The sequence below is a fragment of the Lampetra fluviatilis genome, chromosome 2 (genome assembly GCF_964198595.1).
Source record: "Lampetra fluviatilis chromosome 2, kcLamFluv1.1, whole genome shotgun sequence".
Lineage (NCBI taxonomy): Eukaryota > Metazoa > Chordata > Hyperoartia > Petromyzontiformes > Petromyzontidae > Lampetra > Lampetra fluviatilis.
Genome location: NC_136276.1, coordinates 11,673,625 through 11,700,971, shown reverse-complemented (window position 1 = coordinate 11,700,971; position 27,347 = coordinate 11,673,625). Strand labels below are relative to the sequence as shown.

The 27,347-nt window shown below is 44.0% G+C and overlaps 1 protein-coding gene across 4 annotated transcripts in view; it reads left to right on the top strand.

Annotated features, from left to right (window-relative positions):
- The first annotated feature begins 621 nt into the window (after window positions 1-621).
- The window catches only part of ACVR1 (activin A receptor type 1), a 39,363-nt gene continuing 12,637 nt past the window's right edge, over window positions 622-27,347 (top strand). Inside the window, exons 1-6 of one of the 4 annotated variants that reach the window (XM_078869305.1) lie at window positions 622-721; window positions 19,319-19,397; window positions 20,846-21,160; window positions 23,444-23,658; window positions 25,420-25,519; window positions 26,576-26,722. In XM_078869305.1, the coding sequence (XP_078725431.1) occupies window positions 19,325-19,397; window positions 20,846-21,160; window positions 23,444-23,658; window positions 25,420-25,519; window positions 26,576-26,722 (850 nt within the window). In that variant the 5' untranslated portion in view covers window positions 622-721; window positions 19,319-19,324. Of the gene's footprint in view, window positions 722-19,318; window positions 19,398-20,842; window positions 21,161-23,443; window positions 23,659-25,419; window positions 25,520-26,575; window positions 26,723-27,347 lie in introns of all 4 variants that reach the window. The other 3 variants (XM_078869295.1, XM_078869300.1, XM_078869286.1) reach the window with 3 other exon arrangements.

Below are 27,347 nucleotides of genomic sequence, written 5' to 3'. Positions count from 1 at the left end.
GAAGAGTGGGGGGAAGGGTGGGGGGAAGGGTGGGGGGAGGAGTGGGGGGAAGGGTGGGGAGAGTGGGGGGAAGGGTGGGTAGAGTGGTGGGAAGGGTGGGGGGAAGGGTGGGGAGAGTGGTGGGAAGGGTGGGGAGGGTGGGGAGGGTAGGGGGGAGTGGGGAGTAGAGTGGGGGGGAAGAGTGGGGGGGGAAGAGTGGGGGGGGGGGAGGGTGGGGGGAAGGGTGGGGGGAGGGTGGGGGAAAGGGTGGGGGGAAGAGTTGGGGGGAGGGTGGGGGGAAGAGTTGGGGGGAGGGTGGGGGGAAGAGTTGGTGGGAGGGTGGGGGGAAGAGTTGGGGGGAGGGGTGAGGGAAGAGTTGGGGGTAGGGTGGGGGGAAGGGTGGGGGGGAGCAGGGTGGGGGGAAGAGCGGGGAGCAGGGTGGGGGGGAGCAGGGTGGGGGGGAGCAGGGTGGGGGGGAGCAGGGTGGGGGGGAGCAGGGTGGGGGGGAGCAGGGTGGGGGGGAGCAGGGTGGGGGGGAGCAGGGTGGGGGGGAGAGTGGGAGGCGATCTCCGAGTGGCGCTCCCGGTACCCCCAGGGGGGGGGGGGTGGAGGAGGAGTCGCCGCTCCCGAGGCCGGGAAGGACCCCGGCTCAGTGAGCGCGGCGCGGTCCATGGCGAGAGGCGACGCGGCGACCCGGCTCCCTCCTCCGTCGTCTGTCCGGCGACCCTTCTAAGTGCAGTCAGTACGTGTGTGTGTGTACACGTGTATGTGTGTGTGTACACGTGTATGTGTGTGTATGTGTGTGTCTGTGTCTATGTGTGTGTCTGTGTACACGTGTAATGTGTGTCTCTGTGTACACGTGTCTGTGTGTGTCTATATGTCTTGTTGTATGTGTGTCTGTGTGTGTCTGTGTCTATGTGTGTGTCTGTGTACACGTGTATGTGTGTCTCTGTGTGTGTGTACACGTGTGTGTGTTGTGTGTGTACACATGTCTGTGTGTTGTGTGTGTACACATGTCTGTGTGTTGTGTGTGTACACGTGTCTGTGTGTGTTGTGTGTGTGTACACGTGTGTGTGTGTGCTCGCGCGTCAATCGGACTTAAATCGTCGTCGCTTCGAGTGGAGTGTTGCACATCGACATTTGGAGGGAAGACAAAGGCGGCCGCGCCTTGCGTTTTCCTGCCCCGCCCCAACCCCTCGTGCGCCGCGTCGGCCTTCGTCGGCCTTCATGGGTGTTCGCGAACAGCACGTGTCCCCAACAAGTTTGTTGCCGGCGACGCGGGTGTGTGGGGGTAGGCGCGGGGTCGATCTTTGTCTTTGTATCAGCCCTGAAATCGTCACTTGGGTGCGGCGTGTGGAGAACATCAGCATCGGCGGGGGAGACAAAGGCGGCCGCGCGTGGTCCCCCCCCCCCCTCCCTGCCTCTCGACAGGCCGTGTCGACCACGCAGGGAGATGTGTTGACTTGGCGTGGGGCGCGTACACAGCAGCAACCGGCCAGCACGTGGATTTCCCGGGGCTCTCGCCATTCGCGATCGATCTTGAGCCCGGGCACTCCGCTCCCTCGATCCCCCCCCCCATCCCTCGCCCCCCCCCCCATCCATCGACTCCCCCCCATCCCTCGCTCCCCCCCCCATCCATCGACTCCCCCCCATCCCTCGACCCCCCCATCCCTCGACCCCCCCCATCCCCTCCATCTCTCGATCCCCCCCCATCCCTCGACCCCCCCATCCCTCGACCCCCCCCCCCCATCCCTCGATCCCCCCCCCATCCCTCGACCCCCATCCCTCGACCCCCCCCCCATCCCTCGACCCCCCCCCCCCCCATCCAGCTACGAGGTTGATCCACTCGTGGACATCGAACCGATGTAAATGACCCCCCCCCTACTTCACCATCTCGCCAGCAAGACGATTGAATGTTGTGTGAACGCGATGACGTTTTCCCGTCATATCTCTCTACTCCAGAGGTTGGGAGTGTAAACACGTGGGAGACCTTACCGACTGGAGGCTTTCTAATGGGATTGGTATTTGCCTCTTAATTTATCCGTAAGAGTGGTGGGGCGGGGAGGGCAATCTACAAATGGATAACCCTGTATAGTAGAGCTCTCAAAGTTCAAAGCTTGTCTCTTCTGCTCCGCTGTGCGAATCCTTTTTAAGTCTGAGACGAGAGCTCGGGGTCGTGTCGGGGAGTGTGTGGAAGCACTTCAAAGCAGTGCCCTCGTGTCGAGCAAAACACAAGGAGGTGGTGGCACGTCGTGTAAGTCGGTGTGTTGTTCAGTCATACGGTCATCTCCCCTGTGTTTAAAAAACAATGTTTAGGATGGAAGTGCGTCTTAGAATCTGATAAGGGGTGCGTCTTACAATCTGGTAGGCACTTTTTTTAATTATAATTCGGTAGTAGATGCGTGTGCTCAGATGAGTTGTGTAACTTGTTGACACCGGGCATAAGTTTGTAGGCGAGCCTGACTTTTTTTCCCCGTAACGTCTTATAGCCCCCCGGAGAAAATACCCTAACGACGAGGTGGATGGAAGAGAGTAGCACACCTCTTTGCTCTCAACCAAGCGGCGTCAAAACCTCCTCTATCAGTCGCGACTCAACAGGTAACACGAGCCCACGATGAGAAGAAGGGGATGATGCAGCCCGCATCACCGCGCCCACGATTCTGTCGTGGATGCAATGGGCCACGTGTACCCACCCAAAGGTTCATACTCTTAGGTTTTTTCGGTAAAGTCACGTAGGTGAAAAATAAAATAAGTAATAAATAATAGAAATAATCATAGAAATAAAATAATAAATCACGACGTTTCGGAGGCAACACAAGTCTCCGTCATCAGGTGGAACGTCACAGCTGAATTTACCTTTTACCTACGTGGCTTTACCGAAAACACCTAAGAGTATGAATCCTTGCAGTCACGGAAGCTTCAAATCCACCCAAAGGTGTTGTGGTGCTTTGTAAGTGGCGTTTTCCACAAAGTAAAATTGTGTCGATCTCGCACGTGTGCAGTGACTGCTGCTGTGTTGGTGTTGGTGGTGTTGACCCATCGGGTGCTAGCTCACGGCCCTTGTACTCAGTGTTCATCTTCTTGGTTCTTTCGGTAAAGTCACGTAGAAGGGAAATAATTAATATAAAACATACAAAAATACAATTCTCACGACGTTTCGGCCACAACGCAAGCAGCCGTCCTCAGGTGAAAAACAGGGCTGTCGGAAAGACAGCGTCTAAATGAGACGTCATTGTATTTTATTATGATTTATTTTTATTATTTGATTATTTCCCTTCTACGTGACTTTACCGAAAGAACCAAGAAGTAGAATATCTGCAGTCACGAAAGCTTTAAATCGAAATTCACTCGGTGTTGTTCAAAAGGGGCAACAACACGGGCGATGATGCTTGGTGGGGTTTTGTGTCCACGGCTCGGACGTTTTTTGGGATCGTGCAAAAAAGAGCGGAGAGTTAAGTTCGTGCCGAAGTTCTGAACGTCTGACCACGGAAATTAAAGGCACTGTGCAATGCTTGTGACTGTACTCTGTACTTGCCCTGGGGGTCTTATGCCGAGACGCCAAAACTTAAGTTCTCTCTACGCTGCGTTTCTCTTCTGCGCTCTCAAGTAACAAAAAACATTCCCGTGGCTGATAACTTCTTGGCCAAGCGTATGTTTATTTGGCAAAAACTAACTTTAGTGGCTCCTCATGGGTCAATGAGATATACCCATCGCCAATGCGTTGTAACATTGTCACCCACGCTGATGTGCTTCGATTATTTTCTTCTTCTGTACACAACTATCCGATAAGGAAACCAGACAGCCTTGAACATTATTAAAACGATCCGAGGCATCTTCACATTGCCACCACATCCGTGGCTCGGACAGGCGCGCCAATTGACAAAGGCGCCGGAATTGTTTTTATTGTATTCTGAAAAAAAGGGTTTCTAAAAATCGTATTTGGGGTTTTGTTGTTGTTTCAAAAGCAGAGAGACTCACGTGTTGGGCTTTGGGTTGTCATGGATCGTCGTCTCTGCTTGGGGTGGTGGGGGAGTTTGTCTCTGGGATAAAAGCCCGTGGAAGCACAAACATCTGGAGCTTGAATGCACGCAGCGTGCCAATTAACGTTAATTAGCGGCTGTTGCTACATATTCTAAGCGGGGCTGAACATGTTAATTGCGTTAAGTCCCCAGTTCTAATTATATCGCCAACACTTTTATTGGCCTTGGTGTTTTTTTTTCCCTCGCGTAAATAAAGTAAAGTATCACCGATAGTGACCTTGTCGTGTACCGCAATTAAAATGCGCGGTCCATACGGATTAAATTATGTAGGGTATAATTAATGCACGTCCGTGCTTGGAATAAACAAAAAAAACAAGACTTTAACGTGGAGGGAACAATGTTTGAGACGTTTTGTGGGGGTTTGTGTGCTCCGTGTCCCCTCCCCGGGAGACGGCCGTGTGATTGAAGTTTACCTGTGCGGTAAACCAGCTGGCGTGCTTTGTGGTTCTAAAGAAATTACGCAAGGAATCGTAACCACTGTGTATTCAGTTGTAGGAGCATTAATCCATCGTATCTTAATTTGTTTCATGTTCCACCAATGTGGCGTGCCATGCCCGCCGATATTGATTATTGAGTTGTCTTGACTGCTTTTTTTTATCAGCGCATATATATTGGTGACGGATTTACTAATTCATTATGTCGGGGAATTATGGCTTGTGCATTCCTCGTTGGGAGTGCCTCACATGCCAATCATTGATGCAGATAATGGTGTGCAAACCTCTTGACTGCCGCCTACTGTGCAGGCTAAAGTGCTTGTATACACAGATCGGTTCAGAAGATTACTCGGGATGTCTTATTCAAGTTGTAACTCTTGTGGTGGGAATGTGTATAAGTTGGACATTGTCGACTGATAAGCACCCTTGCGAGGTCAGAAGACAGCCCAGAAGATTTTCTGGGCCACACATGTCAGCTGACGGCACATCACAGCATCTTTACACACATTCAGTTCAACCACCCCAGCTTTCTAAGTGAAAATAATTAATTAACGAGGACACAAACTAAACTAAAACTTTATTTTACCAGGTAAGGCCCACTGAGCTATATGGCTTTTTTTTGTAGAAACGACCTGGCCACAAATGGTGATAGCCCTACGAATTGGCTTATGACTTGGAAATGTTTACCAGCCAAATACTCTGAACGTTCCTTCGTTTATCAGTCCGCTTGTCCTGGTGAGGGTCGCGGCGGGCAGCACGTTGAGTAGGGAGGTCCAGACCTCCCTTTCCCTTGTGACAGACTCTAGCTTTTCTTGCGGAATTCCCAGGCGTTACCAGGCCCAGCTGATCCACCAGCGTGTCCTGGGCCGGCCCCGGGGTCTTTCTAAACGCATTACTGTATTCTCAATGTGAAGGTAAAAACCTGGAGGGCCCGGAGAAAAATCCACGGGGAGAGAGACATGCAAACGCCAAATATACAGGCGCCAGGGTCAGGATCGAATTCATGCCCTCCTGCATACCAAGCGAGGTTGTTAACATCACGCCACAGGGCTGCAGTGCAAGCACACACGCACAGCAGGCGGCCGCATGATTTGTTGCTGTGTGTACTCTAGCTCCCTGTAATGTAGCTTTGTCTCTTGCCCTCTATTCCGCAGATGTTGCGTCTCTCTAATTATTTTGCTGTTTCTGTGTTTTGCCTTCCTTTTCCGCTGTTTTTGCAGCCTCTGCTTTCTTGGCGTCCGTTGATTTGTGTGCCTCTCTTGCTTTTATTTACTCTTGTTCAGAGGACATAAACGCACCTGAACGGTCTGTACATAACTGCACAGTACAGTGCAATACAAAACACACTAAATATAGGGTGGAGTAAATGTCAAACAAATAATTAGTGCGTTTCTAATTCAAGCTAGGGTTTACGGCTTTGTTAGTAAATTATTATATTGAAATCTTCCCCCAGCTTTTGCAGTGTGCTGTGATGGCATTGAGGAATGTTCGTACAACACGTAATGTACATATGTTGGTTCGAGCACAGCGCTTAAAACCTGGCAACTTATATTCGATTCCCAGCCACAGCTCACATCGGTGGCGAGAAATATCTTAACCAGTCGTGACCATCATGGGACCTTCTTTGCCAGTACCAAAATACGATAATCGGTTTTCCCATTTTTTCTGGCAACAAAACAGGTGTTAAGATGATTCTTTGTCAAAGGTTTCAGTTTGGTTTTCACATCTTAACTCCTGTTTTGTTGCCAGAAAAAAAGGGGAAAACCTATTCTAAGTCGTGACCGTTCCCCTTCAACATTGCACACGGACTAGCACAGTGTTGTTGTTGTAGAGAGGCCATCAACTCGCTGCGTGTTGACAAATAACTTTTATTTTTACATATACATCATGTTTAAAAAAGTCATACTTTGTTCAATAATAGCTTAAGTAAAGCACTATTCAGCACAACGTAGCATAGACAAGGAACCTAAAGGTTAGTCGTGTTTTCACATGAATTTGCATCCCTTGGTATTGTAATTCTGCATGGCAGGGCACTGGCAAGACCAAATCAGGGCTGTGCTCTTGTAAACTCTTGAGATCCCATTGTTAAATTGGCAATTACCCCTTTTTGTGCATTGTTGCGCTTTGAAAATAATTAGATACTTAACTGTGTGGTGTATGTTGATGCTGAGCATGCCCTAGGCACCGCCATACATTTTCAATGCCATCCCACAGATATTCAAATTCTGTGGCATTACATCCCCAGGAAGGGTGAGTAAGCTGCAGATGGCCCAGCGTTTTTTTTCTCAGCGTTTCACAGTTCATCATTGTATCACGTTTGCCATGCATACTGATTCTCATGTATAAACCATGCGCATGTTTTCCTGCTTAACAAACAGAATTTCATTTTCACACAACCACTAGCCCGCTGCTTCCCATGTGGCCAACCCTTATCCGCAAAGGAGTTTATGCAACAATTACAACAGCTTGCAATGTTTAGGCTCCTCTCATTCGTAATTTGCATTTTAAACCCCTTTGAAATTATACACAGATATATGGCCAAGAGACAATTCATTACATGCCGTTACTAAGCTTGGTGGGATTGGGGAGTATTGGCCTGTTGAGAAGTACAAATTTGAACATGAACCAATTGTCTTGCTTGTCCACAGGTGAGGGTGATCAGGCACCCAGTCTGAACATAGACCATGAAGGAGCTATTCCAGCGCAGCCCACTCGTAATGCTTGCTTGTTGATTGGTGAACATGCTTTGTTGTTTGCCTCTGATAAATGTAATAGCGAAGCGTCTTTTAAAACCCACGCAAATATATTTAAGATGTATCTGGGAATGGTGCACACAAGGAAGATGGGTTCTAATACAGCAATGCAATTCTAAGAAAGGCATGACAAATCCCGCCCATGTTAAAATCACTTAATACAGTAAGAATACCATGTTTGTGGTTGGCAAATTATTTTGGCAGATCCTTGTACCATTTAATTCTGAAGTCAATGCCATTGCTTCACTGGCAGGAACTGCTGTTGGTCTTGGTAATTATACCACTCAAGTTCCTTCATAAGTACACAGAAACAGCAGCAATAAGAATTACAGTGACTTAGTTTAGAATTATTACTTTGTCTGAGAAGGTGGTGTGAATGCTGATACTTTACCCAGGTAACATGTAAGACATTCTGGGGCATTTAAATGTTCGATACATTGTTAGTTTTGCGGTTGCCTGCTGTTTTGAAGATCCAAACTCTGTTGTGTAAATATTATAACTGACTTCCACATGAGCAATTCAATGTATTCTTCTTTCTTTCTGAAGAGAAACATTAAAAAAAAAACATGTAATATAAATCACAAAAACATGTTCAAAATGGCTTGTACAAGTTTTGTGGGTAGTTTGGTGAACGTAATATCCATAGGATAACAAAGATGGTCACTGGATTGTGCGCTTGAAGATGTGCTTCTGCGGCCTTCAGGAACGCTCGTCCTTTCGATATTAGGAAGCCACTGGAGCTATGTACTTTTAAATCTAGATTGAAAACTATTTTCTTTAGAACTGATTTTGTCTTCAGTTGGTTGTCCTTGACCCACACCTCCGATTGGCACGATTCGCTGCTTTGGGTGTGAAAGAAGTTCAACATACATAAATGTGAGTTTTGTGAACATTGATTTTCATATAAACTTGTTTCATTGTCTTCTTGGTTCTTTCGGTAAAGTCACGTAGAAGGGAAATAATAAAATAATAAAAATGTAACATAATAAAAAAATTCTCACGACGTTTCGGAGGCAACACAAGCTTCCGTCTTCAGGTGGAACCGTCAGTACGATAGCTGTATCAAGTAAGATACAGCTATCGTATCAAGTAAGATACAGCTATCGTGCTGTGACGGTTCCACCTGAAGACGGAAGCTTGTGTTGCCTCCGAAACGTCGTGAGAATTATTTTATTATGTTTTATTTTTATTATTTTATTATTTCCCTTCTACGTGACTTTACCGAAAGAACCAAGAAGATGAATCCCTGCAGTCACGAAAGCTTTAAATCGAAATTGTTTCATTGTTTAAAAAATATACAGTACATCCTAAACGCGCCTTAAGTTATTAACTTTATTTATTATATATATGGGGCCAAAGGTCCGTTTCTTCATTTAATTTTCCCACAAGTTTGTACATTCTTGGCACCAGCAACATGATCCATGCCAAGAATGGTTTATAATTAGGATCGAGTGCTCCTCCCATTCTTGTAACCAGGAAAAAATGTTCAGATTTCCTGCAGTCGGTAACCATCTGCGGAACAATGCAATTTCAGCAAGTTTAGCACAACGTAACAACCAAACGGACAATGCAAACCACAATCTCCCACGGAGGTTTCAAGAATGTAAAAAGAAAACACGCTTTTTGTTTGAGTTGCTCCTGCGCTATAGTACTGGGTGCTCCGTAATTCACATTCGCATGTGTTGAGAGCAGTGCCTATCAGACTGGATTAAACGTGTGCCGTGTGTGTTACTGTATTGTGTGTTTTTTCATGTTCATTGCAATCTGCGCTTTCACTAATCTTTATCTTAAGCTAATTCTGGCGCTGTGTTTCACATTGCAGTCAAGAGTGGTGCCCGCGTCATCATCCGATGATAAACCGGCAACGCTTGCTTTGTTGTAAGATAAAGCTTCTGTGTTTTTTTGTTGCGCTGTGTGCAATTGAAGTATTCGTACCGTTTTTTCATCACGTTCAGTGCTTTTTTGGGGCACGCATTCCTATATTTACATATGATGTTTACCAGGCATTACCAAAGATTTAACTACAGGATAACTATTATATGTAATCCTATTACCTTCGACTCCAATTAGCTCCATGCTGTCTACTATCCGTGGGTTTTTTCCCATGGATAAGTGAATTACATTTGCAGATCACCCCTGGTCCCTCGAACTACTGTGCAATTTGTCACGCTGTTCAGCTTGGCTCCTGGATGCTGAATGTGTTGGATTTTGATGGTGGAGGAAAAATGTTTCATGTTCCCTACCAGTTAAGGCCCGCTGAGCTACAAAGTTTTTTTTCAGAAGCGACCTGGCCGCAAATGATAGCTCAACAAAGTGGCTTATGTGGATATTTATAGCAGCCAAATACTTTTATCATTTTTGTTGCCAGAAAAAAGGGGAAAAACCCTATTATTACAGCCAAATACTGGAAACGTATAAATCTTGACTTAAAGCTTTCGTGGCTGCAGGAATTCATATTCTTTGGGTCTTTCGTAGATAGGTTCAAAGAAAATAACAAAAATAACAAACTACGACGTTTCGATCGCAATGCAAGCGGTCTTCATCAGGCTGAAAAAAGAGAGGAAAGCTGCTGAGGCAGGCTTTTTAAAGGTTTGAAATGGGTGTAGCCCAAGGGTCCTAAACGAATTGGGCGGGGCTATTGATGTTAATGTGAGAAATTAGCATGTTAATGGCAGATAAGGGAGCGACCTCCACGATGAGCGTGCGGAGGTGGCTCTGTTAATGTCAGAGAAATGAGCACGTAATGTAAGATCGCAGAGCCGCAGCCATGTCTGCGCACGAGGTGGCTGATGTTAGTTATTTGCGGCTCTCTGATTTTACATTAACAGGTTAAATTTCTCAAGCCACCTCGTGCGCCGACGTGGTGATCTTACATTACATGCTCATTTCTCTCCCGCCCACTTCGTTTATGACCCTTGGGTTGCACCCATTTCAAACCTTTAAAACAGCCTGCCTCAGCAGCTTTCCTCTCTTTTTAAATCCTTTATATTAAGTTCGCTTGCTTGCTTGCTTGCGTGCTTGCTTGCTTGCGTGCTTGCTTGCTTGCGTGCTTGCTTGCTTGCTTAGGACCGTGCAAATCTTTCGCTCGTTTTTTAACCCACTTCCCGTGATCCAATCGAGCTGACATTTTTCACACAGACTCGTTGTGACAGACAATTTTACACTTTTTAGGCAAAAAAAAAATATTTTACATATATTCAAATATAACTCATTCATCGCTTTGGCTGAACGTCACAGTATAAGAGCCCAGAGTGTAACCACTCCACAGGCCGTGGCGGAGTAGCGCAGTTGGTAGCGCCTTCGCTTCCCATGCCAAAGGTCGCGGGATCGATCCCCACGTCCTCCACAGGCGAATATATTTTTAAATCCTTTATATTAAGTTCGCTGCCACGCATATAAAGGATTTATAGTGAAAAACTTTGTTTTTACGGGTTTACTTGTTCAGCCTGATGACGACCGCTTGCGTTGCGATCGAAACCTCGTAGTTTTTAGTTATTTTCTTTGAACCTATCTACGTGACTTTACCGAAAGACCCAAAGAATAACTGTTAACGTATGTTTCTACATTTTGGAGGGAAAACCCGGATAAAAATCCACGAGAACATGCAAACCCCAAAAATACAGGCGTCAGGGTCGGGATAGAACCCACGACATCCTCCATACCAGGCGAGGTAGTTAACGTCTCGCTCCTGTGGCACCCATGTGAACTGCAATCGCTACATTTCTATTTCAACCATTGTAGTAATTTGGTGGTAGCTTGTGTATATATATACGGTACTGTACGTGGAAGCAAAAGTTCATCTTAAGTTCAGACCGAAAGCACTGCACAGCACGTCCTGTGTGGACAAACAAAAATTCTGTGCTCGCCAAACAGGAATTTCCTGCAAATGGTGCAAATGGTGCAAACTGGCTTCCTGAGTAAGCTGGCCACCAAACATCCCCCAGCACCTGCCTGCATACAAGTGATGGAAATATTGATGGCTGTACGACCCATCTTTACTTGGCAACAAGTATAATATCTTGAAGATAGAGCATGTACAACAGAGGTCGCAACCGGGTACCCGATACTCGTACCCTACCCGATACCCAGCTACCCGTACCCGGCCGGGTACGAGTACGGGTATCCGTTTGCGACCCTGGTGTGGCCGGGTACGGGTAGGCCGTGAGTCACTGGTGTGTAACCGTTTTGTCACTCATTTCGGGTAGGGTACGGGTACGGAACGAGTACCCGTACCCGGCCGGGTACGTACCCGGCCGGGTACGGGTAAGGAATCAAAATCCGTTTGCGACCTCTGATGTACAATGACACATTAGCCACTTTGCTGCCATGCCTTTCTGCTGAGATGAGAGTGGAAGTGATTTCATTTGGTGGGGTCGAGTGCCCGAGAGAAGGCAGGCGCACCGAGAAGAGTAAAGGCCAGCCGAATATAGATATTCAACTTTGATCTCCACGTGGGAACCCCCCACACGCAGCCTGTGCGGCTGGGAGTGCTTTGATGAAAGCGTCCCTTCGAGAGTGAGCGGCTTGTTTTGATCGGCTAAGTATTATTTACTGTACTGTACCAAGGATAATCGTTGCAGTCTCCTACACCTTGTGGCTTTTGAGAGTTAAAGAGGTCAAATATTAACATTAACCAAATGATAAAGTAATGTTAGGTACTGTGGAGTGTATTGGAATCTCGCAGGATGTTGTGATGCACTTAAGCGTCCACGACACACACGGAGGGTGTAACCACCACCCCCTCCCACCCGACCAGTGGCTGAGCAATTCAGATGTTCTCCTTTCTGGCAGTGTTATTCATTGCCACCTTTAAGGGGCTTGAGAATGGCAACTCTGCGAGGCTAATTAGAGCGAGAGAAGAGGAGGACCTGTTTGTTTACATGCGTGGCACGCCATCACCATCTCAGTCCCAGAAAGACGCGCACTAACTAGACTCGAAATGACTGCTGGGGCGAATTCGATATCTTAAGTGTGTCTGGAGATCATGAATCTTGACTAAGTAGTGGATGACTAATAGTTGATTAGTTTAAACCATCTGCTCTAAAGTGGCACACGATTGTCTCGTGGTATAGCTGTGTGTTTATTTTTTTCAGAGGCGTTTTTACGTGCAGTTGATTAATGGCAAATTGTGTTGGTGTATGAATGTAATCTTTGGGTTTTGGCCAAGCTTCATAAACTGCCAAAGACATGGGGATAAATTACGTGGCTTTTAATGTTATGATATTACATAATTAGAGTTTGTCTTAAAATAAAATATATAGTCTGTAGCACTTGGATAAACAATCGTTTTAAGCTGCTAACACGATTAGTATTACAACTTCTGTATAGCAATGCATAAAAAAAAATTGCATTTATTTATGAGATGTAACAAAATTATTACGTGCTTTTCAAAGGAGACATGTTGATGGTTTTTCCTAATTACAATATTAAAATAATCCGTAATGCTTAAATTGCTCTTGCACTTGTAATGCGGTTTCATAACGGCTTAGATGTAGTGGAATAAGTATCACATGTGGTTATTTCAAGTACCGTAGATTTAAAAAAAAAAGAAGTTGAGAGTGGTAATTGTGTTACGGGTGGGAGGTGGCTCATTCGGTTTTCAGTGGCATGTCAGCGTCTGCTCTCGGTAACCCCCCCGCCCCCTTCGCACAAAATCTAAGCTCTTTGGGTGGCAATTACATTTTCCCGATCAAGGCGATTATAGTCTGCGGTCAAGCGTAAAACCCTAGCAGGGTGGCGACCCCGTTTTGCAAATGCCCTGAGACGTAATAGCGCCCAGCCTGCTGTGGCGATAGCGCTGAGAGGGCTTCTACACTCCCTGGCCCCCAGTGACACTTTCGCTCGCTCGCTGGCTGGCACGCGACTTCGTTTTGGATAATGCACTGATTTGTAGATTGTGAGCAGTGATGGGGGTGGGGGGGAGAGTCGCCGCTTTTATTTTGTGAATTCTCCGTATCATCTCGTGTTCTCTATCACATCGTGGCTCCTTCGCTTTATGTTATTGGGTGCTTGAAAATCGGATGAGTTTTCGCTACGCTGGGAAATATCGACATGCTCTCATAAATGCCGTTACCAAGTTTTTACCGCACGTGTGCTTCTAAGCTTTTTGAGTAGAATGGATGACGCCGGCTTTATAGGCAGGTAATTCACCCGACGAGTTGTAACAACATGAACCCAAATTCAAAGCAAAACCTCACCGCCGACCTCCTACAGAGCCTCAGTCGGACCATCGACAGTGGACGCAGAGATGACCCATGTAAAAGATGGAAATGTGACAAATGTGAAAGGCTTCCTTTACAATGGCACTTGATCATACTTTGATGCTGGCAAAAAATGTCCCATTTTGTAGCTGCTCACCCCGAGCTATAAATGCTCTGACGGTGCATTGTCTTTGCATTGTTCGCTCTTTGAGGTTATCTGGTCTGACACTGGTGAGACTAGGCCCTAAAGAACTGTCTCTGGTGGAAGCCAATCGGTTTCAAAGACAATGCATATGTAGTTATATTATCAGAGCATGTTTGTTTGCATGCTCACCACAAGTACGTGTGGTTAGTGCGAACTTGATTCCTTGCTAAAGGTTTCTATTTGGTGTTTGAACATCTTAACACCTGTTTTATTGGCAGTAAGGGTAAAACCTATTCTTTTTTCATATTCTTATTTTGTAAAAAAAAAAATTGCTCCTATGGTGCTTACATGTGTTTTGCTATTGATTTTTGCACTTAAATTGCCGACACTTTATTTTATTTTTCAACTGTGATTCCTCTTTTTGTCCAGTATAGCTATTTACGTGTCACTATCGAAGTGCACTTTCCACATATATCGGTGCAGTGCTTCTAAAATCTAACCGTGTCAGAGTTGGAAGCATTTGTTAATTTGTGATCAGCTGTTAAATGTGTAATGTTGAAACGTTTGCCACACAGTTAAAGCTGTTGGAAGTCTCAAGCGAAACCTTAGGAAGTGCAACGCTTGGACATGAAACAATTCTTCTTTTGATGCACAAAATATTATCAACTGAAGCGCCTAATGACAAATGGCACATACCATTTCATCAAAAGCATTCGGCCTTCTTAGAGCAATGACTGTAGATAAAGTAAACGCTGAAATTGGTATTGTTTTTTTTGGACCAAATGCACGTTATATCTCAGAGGAAGCTGTTGTTGATGTTTGAAACTCCGCAAGAGATAAATGGCAACCACCACGAAGTTATATTAGAGTGGCAAATCAGATGGGTCACTGTTGAAAATATTAAGTCTTGAAGAGCATCGACCGTGTAGCCACACATGTTTCCCAGTCTGGCACTGTGCAATCGTTTTGTTTTATGTCGCCATGGAGTTTCAGTCCCGTGGTTCTGTTGCTTTTTTGAAAGTATACTCATTGAGATATTATTGCACCCTGAGCCCAGCAACCATAACAATGCGAAACAAGCGTTGTGTGAAGCAGGCGGTGTACCTGCTGAGCAGTGAAAAGGGTCTGCAGCTGTACTTGGCCGTGTGACAGAGAGTCAGAAAAATGAAGTGCCCGTTTTCTTCTCGATTTAATTTTGTTAACCATTTGCATGAAACTTAATGTAATAAAGTACGGTGTAGTACATATTTTGTACGTTGAATATTAGAACGGAATATACTCGTTATAATTTGTATTATTTAGCACTTCTGTGATTTTTTTTTATTGCTTCTGCTTTTGTTAACTTTTTTACATTTGGCGTTTGTAAAAAAGAAAGTCTTACATTTAAAATGTTGTGCAAACTCACTTTCTTTGTTATAGTTTTTTATTCACTGCTTTTGTTTAAAATTTTACAACATGAAACCATATCCAGAAAAGATATCTCGCTTGCAAATGCAATTGATGCATTTCCCCGTTTGATTTGTAGAAGAAGAAGAAAAAAAAGTCCCCTCTGTTATAGGGCAGCAGCAAAGACGATGCTCGTAAAAAAATATTTCATAATGTGATTTGAACGGATGAACATCAACTTCACGTGGCCTCGTGCCTTTGTAGGCCTTGAGATCATGGGATGTGTGCCGCTTTGTATTCCGGGATTGCTGTGTGTGAACCCCCCCCCCCACACCAGTGGGTTGCAGTGGGGAGTCAAGTCGGACTTCGGGAATGGGACTTGAGCTCTGGTGTGACTCACGGGAATTAACAGCAACAGCAGGGAGGCAGCGACTCTCCCAGCATGTGGGCAGACTCCGGCTTTTCCCCTATTGCACCACTGATTGAAAAAATCTAAAGGATTTAATGCCCCTTTGTTCAACGCTCAATTAATATGTAAAGTTGTTAACCCGCAGATGGGCTTCTTGCCCAAAGGAGTCTTCTGATCTTTCTAACATGGCAGGAAAGAGCACAGAGACTCGTGTGTGTGCAGCGGAGAGGAAATATGGTGTTGCGCTTTTGCGTAGCCAAATTATTTAAATCCATTATCGTGTACACGTTAGTCCTGTGTAAAACCTCGTAATGGAATTTCACATTTGATCTCAGCTTTTTACTGCACAACAGCTTTTATGAAGGAGGATCATTAGTCCAGTAATTAGAATCCCGGATGTTAATGGATAAAGGTAATTAATTGACACATCACTTGAATGAATAATGGTGGGCAGTGCGCTAATTTCTGGGATGTGTTTGTTTACAGTATTTCTAATAATTGTAATTTAAAGATAATTTTGTCTTTTTTTACTGCACCGTACATGTTATCGTCCTTCCACCATGTAAACATGGAACGTTGGGCCGTCATGGCTTTAATACAGTGAACAGGCTGGGTTTTTTAAAAAATATTTAAGCATGCGTCAGCTTTGAGACTGCTGCTCTTTTGTGTTTTGGGCTTTTCCTGCCCCACGCCCTCCGCCCACGAGCTTCTCCAAGACCAAGCAGATGGATGGGCTTGATAACCGTGGCTCCAACGCGGCCACCACATACCCAGGGCGCACATTGTGTGCCAAATGGATGACTTCCGATAGCCCACCCCCAGACTCGCAGTGCGTCAAGTACATACTCTTGTTTATTCCGAAATGCCTTGTGAGCTATTAAAATAGCTCGCGAAAATAGTTAGGATTTTTTTTTATATAAAAAAAAACTTTAACGATGCGACCCAAACAACCAAACGCAAATTTTCACATTTTCATGGGCTTGTTTTCTTGAATAGGAAGTACAGTGTACAAACATTATTGTGTTCCCCTTCACTGCGATCATTCATTTATCTGTATGTAGCAGTTAACGTAAACCGTTTGCAAAACATTCCTGGCGTGCGTGGTGCGCTCTGATTTGTGGTCGATAAACAGAATTTTGCTGCCACCTCCTGGAGGCTTTGGGGTATTTTTTGAACGAACCAAAGAGTATGGATTCCTGCAGTCACGATAGCTTCAAATCAAGATTCAAATCAAGATTAAATCAATATTGTCCAGAAAATGTAACCAACAGATTGGTCAATAACACTGCTGCCTTAAAAGGGAAAAATGTAACAGGCGACGTTTCAGGCAAAGACCCTTCATAACACTTAAGTAAGGGATTTTGCCGGAAATGTGGCCTGTTATATGTTTTTCCTTGTATGGCTGCGACGGCTATAGAATGTCGAGATGATTAATAATGTCGGCTTATAATGACATCATGCTCCGGATATATCACTTGTGCCCAATATTTCAGGGATGACATGGCACTGGAAGAACTGCTTATTGAACACGTTATTTGGTGATGCTCCATTGGCAGTGGTGCACAATTAACAAAGAACACGAAACGCTCGTCAACAACACTACCTTAAAATAAATATATAATTTGTGGTGTTTTGGGAAATGGCCCTATGAAGAAATGGCCAATTCCTGAAATGTCACCGGTTCTATATGTTTTTCTTTTTAAGGCAGTATTGTTGGCAAGTGTGAGTTTTTATACAAAAAATGGCTCTGTTGAATTGCTGTTTAGCTTTTTTCCTGTGCAGTTGTCTCAGGGCGGTACCACGGTAGCAAGATGTTAGCTACCTCGCCTGGTATGGAGGAGGTCGTGGGATTGATCCTGATCCTGATCCTGACGCCTGTAAATTTGTGGTCGTGTGGATTTTTCTCCGGGCCCTCTGGTTTTTCCCTCCACATTTGCATTTTTAAAAACTGACCCTACTTATTATTGCCATTTTACCATTACTATTTACTATCAATCACATTGGATGGTGAAATCAGGTAAGGATTTTTTTTAAAGCTTACACATTAGCAGTGAGCTTGGACTGGTTATAGGAAATGTTCATACTACCAAACCACAGTACACTTCGACCACAATTCAGCAGAATAAGTGGGAATCTGTACATTTATAAATTGAGTACAAATTTGTTGATATTATAAAATCTGGAAAAATTAAGTGATTCCATCGTGAAACAGCCAGTGGTGGCTCAGTGCTGTGATGCACACCTGTAAGCTATGAACTTGGAGGCAGGGTTGGCGGATCACAATGAGATCATGCAAAAGAGACCCCACCCTGCACAGGCATTGAGATACCTGTATATGGCAGAAATGCAAGTAGGTTGCTACCCTATCTGTGAGTTTATTATTTTTCCAATATTTTTACTGTTTTATTCCAAAAGCAAGAGTACTGCAGAAGTACTTGGCTATCGCATTTCTGCTTCAATGCCGTGGTGATATTAATGGGGGTTAACTTTGTGTTTTCAACCAGGAAGTCTTAGATACCATAATTAACGTGTATAATGGTCCTGAGATACATACGACAGAGATGAAAATATCACCTTTTAACTGCGCCTTCAAATAACAACATCCGTATGTGTATGTAATAAAAAACGCATTTATTAAATTACATATTCAGTAAAGTAATTGCAAATGCTTACATAATTAATCACCAGTCATAGAGGAATTGTTATGTAGGAATATTGTTGCTGTGCATAGAGAGCACCATTGTATTAGAAACCGTCTCTGTTTGTCCAATTCACAGAGAGGCTGAATTTCTACTACTATGAATGGTACAAATCACCAAAACGATGCGTTTTGGCACTGATTCTAAGAAGAAATTGCTGTACACATTTCCAAGTATTATACAAGTTCAAGTCAATGCCTTGGAACGCGTGATGATATATGTTTGCAGTATTTGCATCTTCCAGAGGAGGGAATAATAATTGTTGGTCTCTCTAAACAAATTTAAAATTATTCTTACAGCAAAACCGGCACGCATTTGAAAGGGCATGAATCTCGTCGATTAGTTTAACCACATTGCCATATATCTTAGATTGTTTTGTTTATTCATATGTTTACACATGGCCAGGCAAGAGAGACCAGCATGTAATATAATATCTCTTTATAATTAGAGACTTGTGAATTACAGGGATTCAAACTCTGGACTGGCATTTGCAGGGCCATCCTTCCACGGATCAGCAAACGCTTATCTGCCTGTCATTTGTAAAGGCGTTTATATTGCAGAATTATTGGCGCAGTCAGCTGATTAACTACGTGATTCAGCTGAAAAACTGGGAAGTCTGAGATGATTTAAATGAATTAAACTGACTGTAACACTTGAAATAATACCCATTTCTGTAGACATGTAATTTACCAATGCGGTAATTTCAATGGAATGCTAAGAATAAATACTTTTTTCATTGCCGAGTAAGTTTTATTTTATTGAAAGTGAATTTTAAAGAGTTTGAAACTAATTTGGTGTAGTTTTAAAATATATTGGTGAATGATATAAGTTTGCAATATAGTCAGTGACATTGTCATTGGTATTAGGTAAGAGGTGTGGTCGTTACTTATTAAAATGCCTGTGCTCACATTCTTTGGGTCTTTCGGTAAAGTCCTGTAGATAGGTTCAAAGAAAAAAACTAAAAAATAACAAAAAACTGTGACGTTTCGATCGCTTGCGTTGGGTTCGAAAACGTCGTAGTTTTTTGTTATTCTGTTTGAACCTGTCTACGGGACTTTACCGAAAGACCCAAAGAATATGAATTCCTGCAGTCATTAAAGCTTTAAGTCAAAATTCCTGTGCTCATTTGGGTTGTTATAATCTCCCCGGTCTCCCTTTATGAAATGCCTACTTGCCACCTCAGCTTCTACAGTAAGTCGGAATCTCTTCAATCGGTGACGAACAAACGGCCGTGTTGGTGTGTGTTGATGGTTTCACTTGGCGTCTGTTGCAGGTTGTGATGATGATGGCACTGGCTGTGACGCTGTTTGGTGCCCTTATTGCTTTGGCCGGATCTGCAACCTCTTTTCCCAGTGAGTTTCCCCTGGCTTTAGCTGTCGTTTCTGTATTTACAATTGACATATTGTCTATATGAGCATGAAGCGTTGGTTGTACCTTTTTCTTTCCTCAAATTATATTACAATCACACAATAGGGTCAAGAGATTAAGATATGTCCATTGAGATCTCACTTCGCTATTTGAGCACCACAGTGTAGCTCCACAAGATGATGTCAGAGAACCACTTCTGAAGTTATTTAAAAGGGCATCTTTATCCATACTTGTAAAATTACCTTTTATATGCCATGTAAAGAGTGCCCATCGCCATTCAGTCAAATTGGAATGTTATAATCTCAGAATTGGAATTGGCCAAATGAAGAGAAAAAACTAAATGAACACATTTTTTTGTGCAGTCGTTGGTGACATCACCTTTCTACACTGGAGATCTCAGTTTAACCGTGGGCGACTGCCCAAGGATTTCAGCAGTAATTGATTCGTGCTCTTGAACCAACCGGCTACCGTTTGGCACTCCTCCTCCTTGGTTGTCAGCTGTACGCTGACAGACTGGTGACAATGTTTCTAGTTCCAGGAATGTAATGAAAAAAGACCTTGTTATTCAACATGAAACTGATAGTACTATTACTATAATAAAGTTAAATGGGAAATTTCACGGTGATAAAATTACAAGACTACTTTTAATTATATTTGATAGCACGTGCAAATGTCACTTCACACCCACGATATCTGATAAATTCTAACCTCTGTACTTGGGGTATGATGTGCCATTCACATGTGCTATCACATTCTCACGTGCTATCAAACTATTGTGAACATTCAATTCTCCGTATTATTAGGTGCACTCTTTTTTTCTTTTTTAAATCAAAAGGTGGTGGTGCATCTTATAATCTGTGTGTGGGACTAAATATGTAGAACTGTATTCTCAGGTTTTTTCGGTAAAGTCACGTAGGTAAAAACATTAAAATTAATGAAAGTAAAATAAAACAAAACAAAATAAAATTCACGACGTTTCGGAGGCAACACAAGTCTCCGTCATCAGGTGGGACCGTCACAGCCACCTGATGACGGAGACTTGTGTTGCCTCCGAAACGTCGTGAATTTTATTTTGTTTTGTTTTATTTTACTTTCATTAATTTTAATGTTTTTACCTACGTGACTTTACCGAAAAAACCTGAGAATATGAATCATTGCAGTCACGAAAGCTTCAAATCTAGAATGTAGAACTGTATAGACACCAGGCACAAGTTGGGGTGTGTCTTTCCGAAGTGGGCGTCTTATAATCCAGAAAACACTGTCTATTTTCAAGAATCCGGTTTCCACGTTACACCTTAATTATCATCATTGCCAGATAACGCTTTTGTTATTTTTTCAAAACAGCCCCTCCTGTTTTATTACCCTCGCCGAGATGCATTTCCAATTCCTGACAGTGCGTCTTCCTTGTGGGGACCGTGTGCGTTGTTAGCAGGGAGAGATTTGCGCAGTTCCAGGTCGGCGGCGGCGGCGGCGGCGGCGGCGGCAGCGGCGGTGCCCGCCCCGGCGACTTACGAGTGCGTGTGCGAGGGCATGTCCTGCGACGACCTGGACCGGTGTCACGGCCACCACTGCTTCACCTCGGTCAACCTGGAGGACGGCGTGCCGGTGCTTCAGAAGGGCTGCTTCCGCGCCAACGTGCAGGGCAAGCTGACGTGCCGCACGCCGCCCAGTTCGGAGCAAGCCATCGAGTGTTGCCGCGGCCACCTGTGCAACTTCAACTCCACCGTCGCCCTGGAACCAAAGCCCAGTGCGTGCCTTGTAACACGACGCCGCACCACGTGCCCGGCAGATGCGCGCGCACGCCCAGCACGCCCAACGGCCACGAATGACCTGAATGGATGGCGCACTCGCTCGTTGTGTTGACGTGTGGAGCATCATGGGTTGAAGCTTGTACGAGCGGTTTATATCGAGTGCTCTTTTCAGTAACAGTCTGGTAATCGAGCAGTGTTTGTTGAACAAGTCTGACTGTGCTGGTGAGACTCAGATGGTCAAAACCAGTCTGAAGTTTGGTTGATTTTATACAAATTATGCTTTATAATATCTGGAATGCCAATCTGGAACGCCAATGACCTGATGGACACAAGTGTCTGGTCAGCGTGTAAAGTTCGTCCCCCCCACCTCACGATTAGCTGAATTATCACAATTCTGGGTGATTGTTCGATGCCTCAATTTAAATTAATTTTTCAATGTGGCAAATATTTGCCTGCAAGAGCTGCACAGAGAGCCGAGTAATATTACAAACAACATATATGGATCGAACAATTTTTTTATTCTTAAAAAAATTAATTTCATGCACACATTGTGAGTGTAAGAATCTTTTTGAATCGATGCACCGTTTAAATGCCTGCTGCCTTAAGTTACTTTTTTCAGGTCTCGCACATGAGAGATGGATTAATTGATAAAATAATCGGTGCCTGCAATCCCCACCGCTGAGAGCTTGACAATGTCACAGAAAGCTCGATTTTGTAGTGGAAAGAGCAAGCACATGAGTACCGCCCCACAGAGGAGCAATGACTTGGAGAATTATAAATTGTGGAGCTTGCTAATATGGTCTGTCTGGTTTACATAACAGAATGTCACTTATGAATTCCATAAAAAACACACATTTTTAATAATTCTTTACACAACGCAGATTACAGCTGGTTCGAGACGTAACATTCGAAACCATGGTTTTATGTTTCAAAAATGGTGAATGGTTCTTCATGACTGCATATGTATGAATAACTTCTTTCACGCTGTACGTAGCCAACCATGCTAATCAGAGGTTCGAGGGAAGGACAACAAACTAAACACAAAAGGCAGTTATAAATAAATGAATGCGTCACATTGGCACTCTCGGCAAATAATGCCATCCCCTCGCCGCTATGTGTTGTCACCCGTGAAAGCAGTCTTGTTTTTGTACACCAATCAATGTGAAATGGCTCTGTACCAACAGCCACCGACACATGTCTTCATCACCCGAGTGTAGCAGTGGGACGATTGATTATAATTATCAATGGGGGAGCTGCTTGCTGTCACCCTGATGCAATGGCTCGTAATACATGTTATTCTTGGTCACGTAAATAGAAAACAAAAAATAAAAACATTTAAAATAATAATAAAATTACATTTAAAATCTATATAGAATAAATTGGAAATAATCAAAGCAAAAAATCCACGACGTTTCGATCGCAACACAAGCGGTGTTAATTTTTTCTATTTTCGTGACTTTACTGAAAGAACCAAGAATATTAATTCCTGCAGTCACGAAAGTTTTAAGTCAAAATTTAATACATATGTTGTCATTGTGCCAGAACCCAATCTCTTGGTCGTGGTGTGGTGGCTGCGGGAGCCCACAGTGACGTCAGTCTGTCCATCTACGAACAGCGGTCGTGTTTGTAGACACGACTGAAAGTGACCAGGGGATGGCAGTGGATGAGTCTCTCACTTCCTTTATGAATTTTTTCTCTCTGGGTACTTCCTCCCACTCCAAGCCAAACACTCTTTTTTTTGGTATTGACAAAACATCACAAGACACAGGACCTTGCTGACGAGCGAGGCTTCCCCAAGTCAATCATTTGCATTATTATGACGGTAATGTACCGCGGTTTACGTTGGGGATACTTTCCTGAAAGATGCGACGGATATGGAAGTGACGCAAATCAAAGCAATTTTTACGGGATAAGTGGAGACGAAGGCTGAGGCGACGGATATGAGAAAGGACAGATACTGTTCGCGATGTAAGTGTGGGGCTGAGGTCGTATTAATAAAGTGATGACTTATTTGCAAAACGACGTAAAAGGGGGAGACATAAATTGTGGAATTACTGTATTATTATTTAACTTTCAAGAGGCTCATCTGCTTTTGCTAATGTTATGATTATCCAGGACTCTGGTAGAATCATCATGCTCCTCCCACCCCTTCCCCCCCTATTTCCCAGTCTGCTATAATGAGCACTCACTTATTACGTTGATATTCTGAAGCTGGCCCTGGTGGCCACGTAATCTGTGTGCTTGAGTCAGCTGCTGATTGTTTATTTGGCCCCTGACAGAACCGACAGAAGATCCCAACGCTCCGGGGTTGCAGAGGCTGGCGCTGCTCATCGTGGGGCCCTTTCTACTGCTCCTGGGGCTGTCTGGGGTGGTGATACTCGTTATCCACCGCATTCTTTGGCGCCGTATCAAGCATCTGCCGTCCATTGACGACGAGAAGGGAAACGCGGCTGACGCACTCATTCCCACCAATGTGGGCGACAGCACGCTGGCCGTGAGTTGATCTGAAAACTCTTTGCTTCATTCTCGCTGCGATATTATTCCGGAAATTTAGTCGTGAAACGAGAGCTTTTGTTTTTTAGAGTTTGAGCGGCCACAATTATTGGAATGTATTGTGGCTGGTTACAGAAGAGTTGCTAGTTTTAGGTTGCAACCTCGTGTCTTCAACTATTTCACTTATTAATGTAATCATTCATCGCTATGATCAGCCAAGATCAATCCCTTGCTCGATGAAGACCTCCCCACAAGGTCTCACCATCATGATCTGACTATACATACTCGATTGTATTTTCCAATGTGTCTCTTCATTTTAAGTTTTAGTTAATTGGTTATTATAACGACTGTTATCGGTAAACGTCGTTAGAAATGTCTCCATTTATGTTCATGGTTTGATTTCCTTCATCCATTTTTCAGAAAAAAATATTTTCAGTCAATGGATTCTAAAGTCACTGTGAGGGCAGGGCGCATCTCCTTGCCCACCTCCTCTTCGGAATTGTATTTTATTGCTTCATGTCATCTCAGCATAGCCATTTAATCCATGCGAAAGACCCAACACAGAAGAGCTCTAGTTTTGATCTTACGCAAAGCTCACGGTCCACCCCTAAACCACATCCGCACAAACCATGACAGATGCACAAATGTTAAATAAAAAATTCTCCATTGTGCGACTGTGGTCATCCAGAACAGACCATACAACATGTAACAATGCAATTCCCGGTCCACAAATTTGAAGGAGACATCGTGGTGATATACTCCCACTGCTGCTGATACGGTGATCTGACTTGACCATCTGAATGTGAAAAAACATCACCCATACGAAAAAACAAGAACATAGCCATTTAATAAATATAGATGGATTTGGTGATTTTGATTTATTTTGAAAGGGCTTAGTTTGTGAGAACGTGGATGGATGGATCAATTTCCACTTAATCTATAAAAGCCAGTTCTAGTGGAATTTGATAATAAATATTCTTAGAATCTGAGTGTTTACCTGGTCAATAAAATCCTGCTTACTCAAACAGTTGGTTGGGCTTCAGACTGTCCATTCTTTGGTTCTCTTAAGATCTTTGTGGACAATGTTTATTCATACTATAGGGAGTTGAATGGGTCTGTAATTCTTTTTTTTTAAATATACAATTTTGAATCAAAGAATGGTTGACAAATAAGTTTGCACTTGAATTATTTAACTTCTGCGTATGCATTGCAGTGCTGTTAAAAAACGTTTCTTCGGTGATATCATGCACTTTTTCAGTAATCAAAGCTATTACTGAATCTGCACCACGGGTTTTTTTTGTGTGACTAAAACCTTATAAAATAGCATGTTATCTAACATTTTCACTCTTTGTTTAAGCACTGCTACCCACAATGTTGCTGAGAATTTAACTCCGGAGTAATTTATGCCCTTGGGGAAGGAAGGCATAGTTTGCCACATTGTGTGGATTTGAAAGAAATAGCCACGTCTATTCCTCTCGATTAAAAAAAAGACGTACGACAGAGTTAGTCATCATCTTTTGACTCTTATCCATGATACGGTAGATCTTACATCATGCCAATACAAAACTACATTCTCACTGAAACTCGGTGCCACTGTTCCAAAGGTGCCCTACAGCAGGCAGCCCACGCGCACAGCTCTTTTGAGTAGTTCCAGACACAGACACAAAGGGGAGCTGCAGGGCAAGATGCCTTCAGGATGAGTGAAATGCTTGTTTTAATAATTCGCTCAGCTGACTTTTTTTGTTTTGTCTGTTCCCCACAGGACCTATTTGATCACTCTTGCACATCGGGCAGCGGCTCGGGTCTGCCCTTCTTAGTGCAGCGCACCGTGGCGCGCCAGATTACCCTGGTGGACTGTGTCGGTCAGTTGTTGCCACATTAAACTGTCACCTTGGCTCACTAGTTTCCGCTCCTCACCCAAAAACTCACCTATTTTCCCTAGCTCACATTACGACCCCTTATTCTCCCCCTCAGAACCACCACCGTTACTGTTCCCTCTTTTAGATATTATCATTATATGGCTTTCACTCGTTCGCCATTTATTCCATCATCATCATCATTTACTGTCATCAGTTTAGCTCTCACCGAATTCACGCATCACAGATTTACCCATTGCTTCCTCTCATCTATTGTATTCACCTCATCTCCATCATTACATTCATATGTACCATTGTTAATTCTTCGTAAAGCCCCTTATTTAAAGCGCTTTATAAATTCCATTAAGTTAAGATAAGATGGATATGGACACATATTTTCTCATGAACAGATACTCCATTCCAAACCCCACCATACTTGCTAATGTCCATTGACTGGACCAGAAAATTCACACACGTACACAAAGGTGCCCACCATATAACCTTTGATAGGCTGTTGGGGCAAGTGCTTTTCGCGAGTACACATCATCATCACGATCCATGGGCAGATAACCTGTAGATGTCATATGTTTGCACTTTCCTCTGTCTTGTGCCAATATGCTCAAGTAGTGCGCATCTTTCTGGCCCAAATCTCTTATGTTGTCAAGCCATTCTCTGTTAGGTCTGCCTCTCTTTCCGGTTCATTCCATTTTTTGTTCCACCAATCACCGCGCATGTGAACGCACGTGCACTGCATAATCAGGTCCGGCAGTGATGAATCATTTAGCATTGTCGTAAGCTCAGGTGGTGCATGGCACGAGGGCAATTAAGTACATACGTGAGACAACATGTGCCAATGTGAGAGAATCCACGAGCACTCAAAATTTTTCTGTTACAATGCTTTCGTTCACCAGTTATTTTAATTATCTACATTTTAGCAACATCCTATTGCGCCGCTCTACGCAGAACCCTTCATTTTAGTCTCTGCACTCGTATCGTTCAAGTGGAAAGCGTGTTGTATTTGTTTTTGTGTGGACGTTTCTCCGCTTGCGTGTGCGTGCGCAGGCAAGGGTCGGTTTGGAGAGGTGTGGAGGGGGCACTGGCAGGGTGAAAACGTCGCTGTGAAAATATTCTCATCTCGCGACGAGCACTCCTGGGTCCGCGAAACCGAGATCTACAACACGGTGTCACTTCGGCACGAAAACATCCTTGGTAACAGCCAAATTGCTTCACATTTCTTACAAAAATCATCAATCTATCAGGTCATGGTCATTCCACTGCTGGATGAAGGCCTCCTCAAGCCTCCGCCGCCACTTCCCGCGACGTAAACGACTGTAAAACAAATTGTGCTTTTATCACAAACTTTAATCAGTCTAATTAAAAAAAGTGTACTTTTAAGTAGTTTTAACCTAATTTAATATTCTGAGGTTATAAATAAGCCATAAATGATAGCAATAACAAATTGGCTAGAGAAACTGCAAGAAAATCGGGGATCTCTTGTGACAATGTGATGCATTTCCAGTGACTGGCAACTGTTGTTGTTTCCGGCACAAAAGTGGATGGGTCCATCGAAGTGTTGGTGATTGTTGGGCCGTTGACTTTGTTTTCATTGCTGAGTACGGTGCATGGAAAGATTACTGATCCAGCAGATTCCACCTCATGAATATTGTAGCGATATCAATAACTGCGGGGTGGAGTGGTGGTCCAGTGTTTAGCGCACTGTGCTTCTCCCTTCAGTTCAATTCTTGACCATGGCTAACATCAGTGATGAGTGATACCTGAACAGGTTTTTCCCCTTGCATTGGCCAGCATGGTGAAGTATGGCAAAAACTCTCGT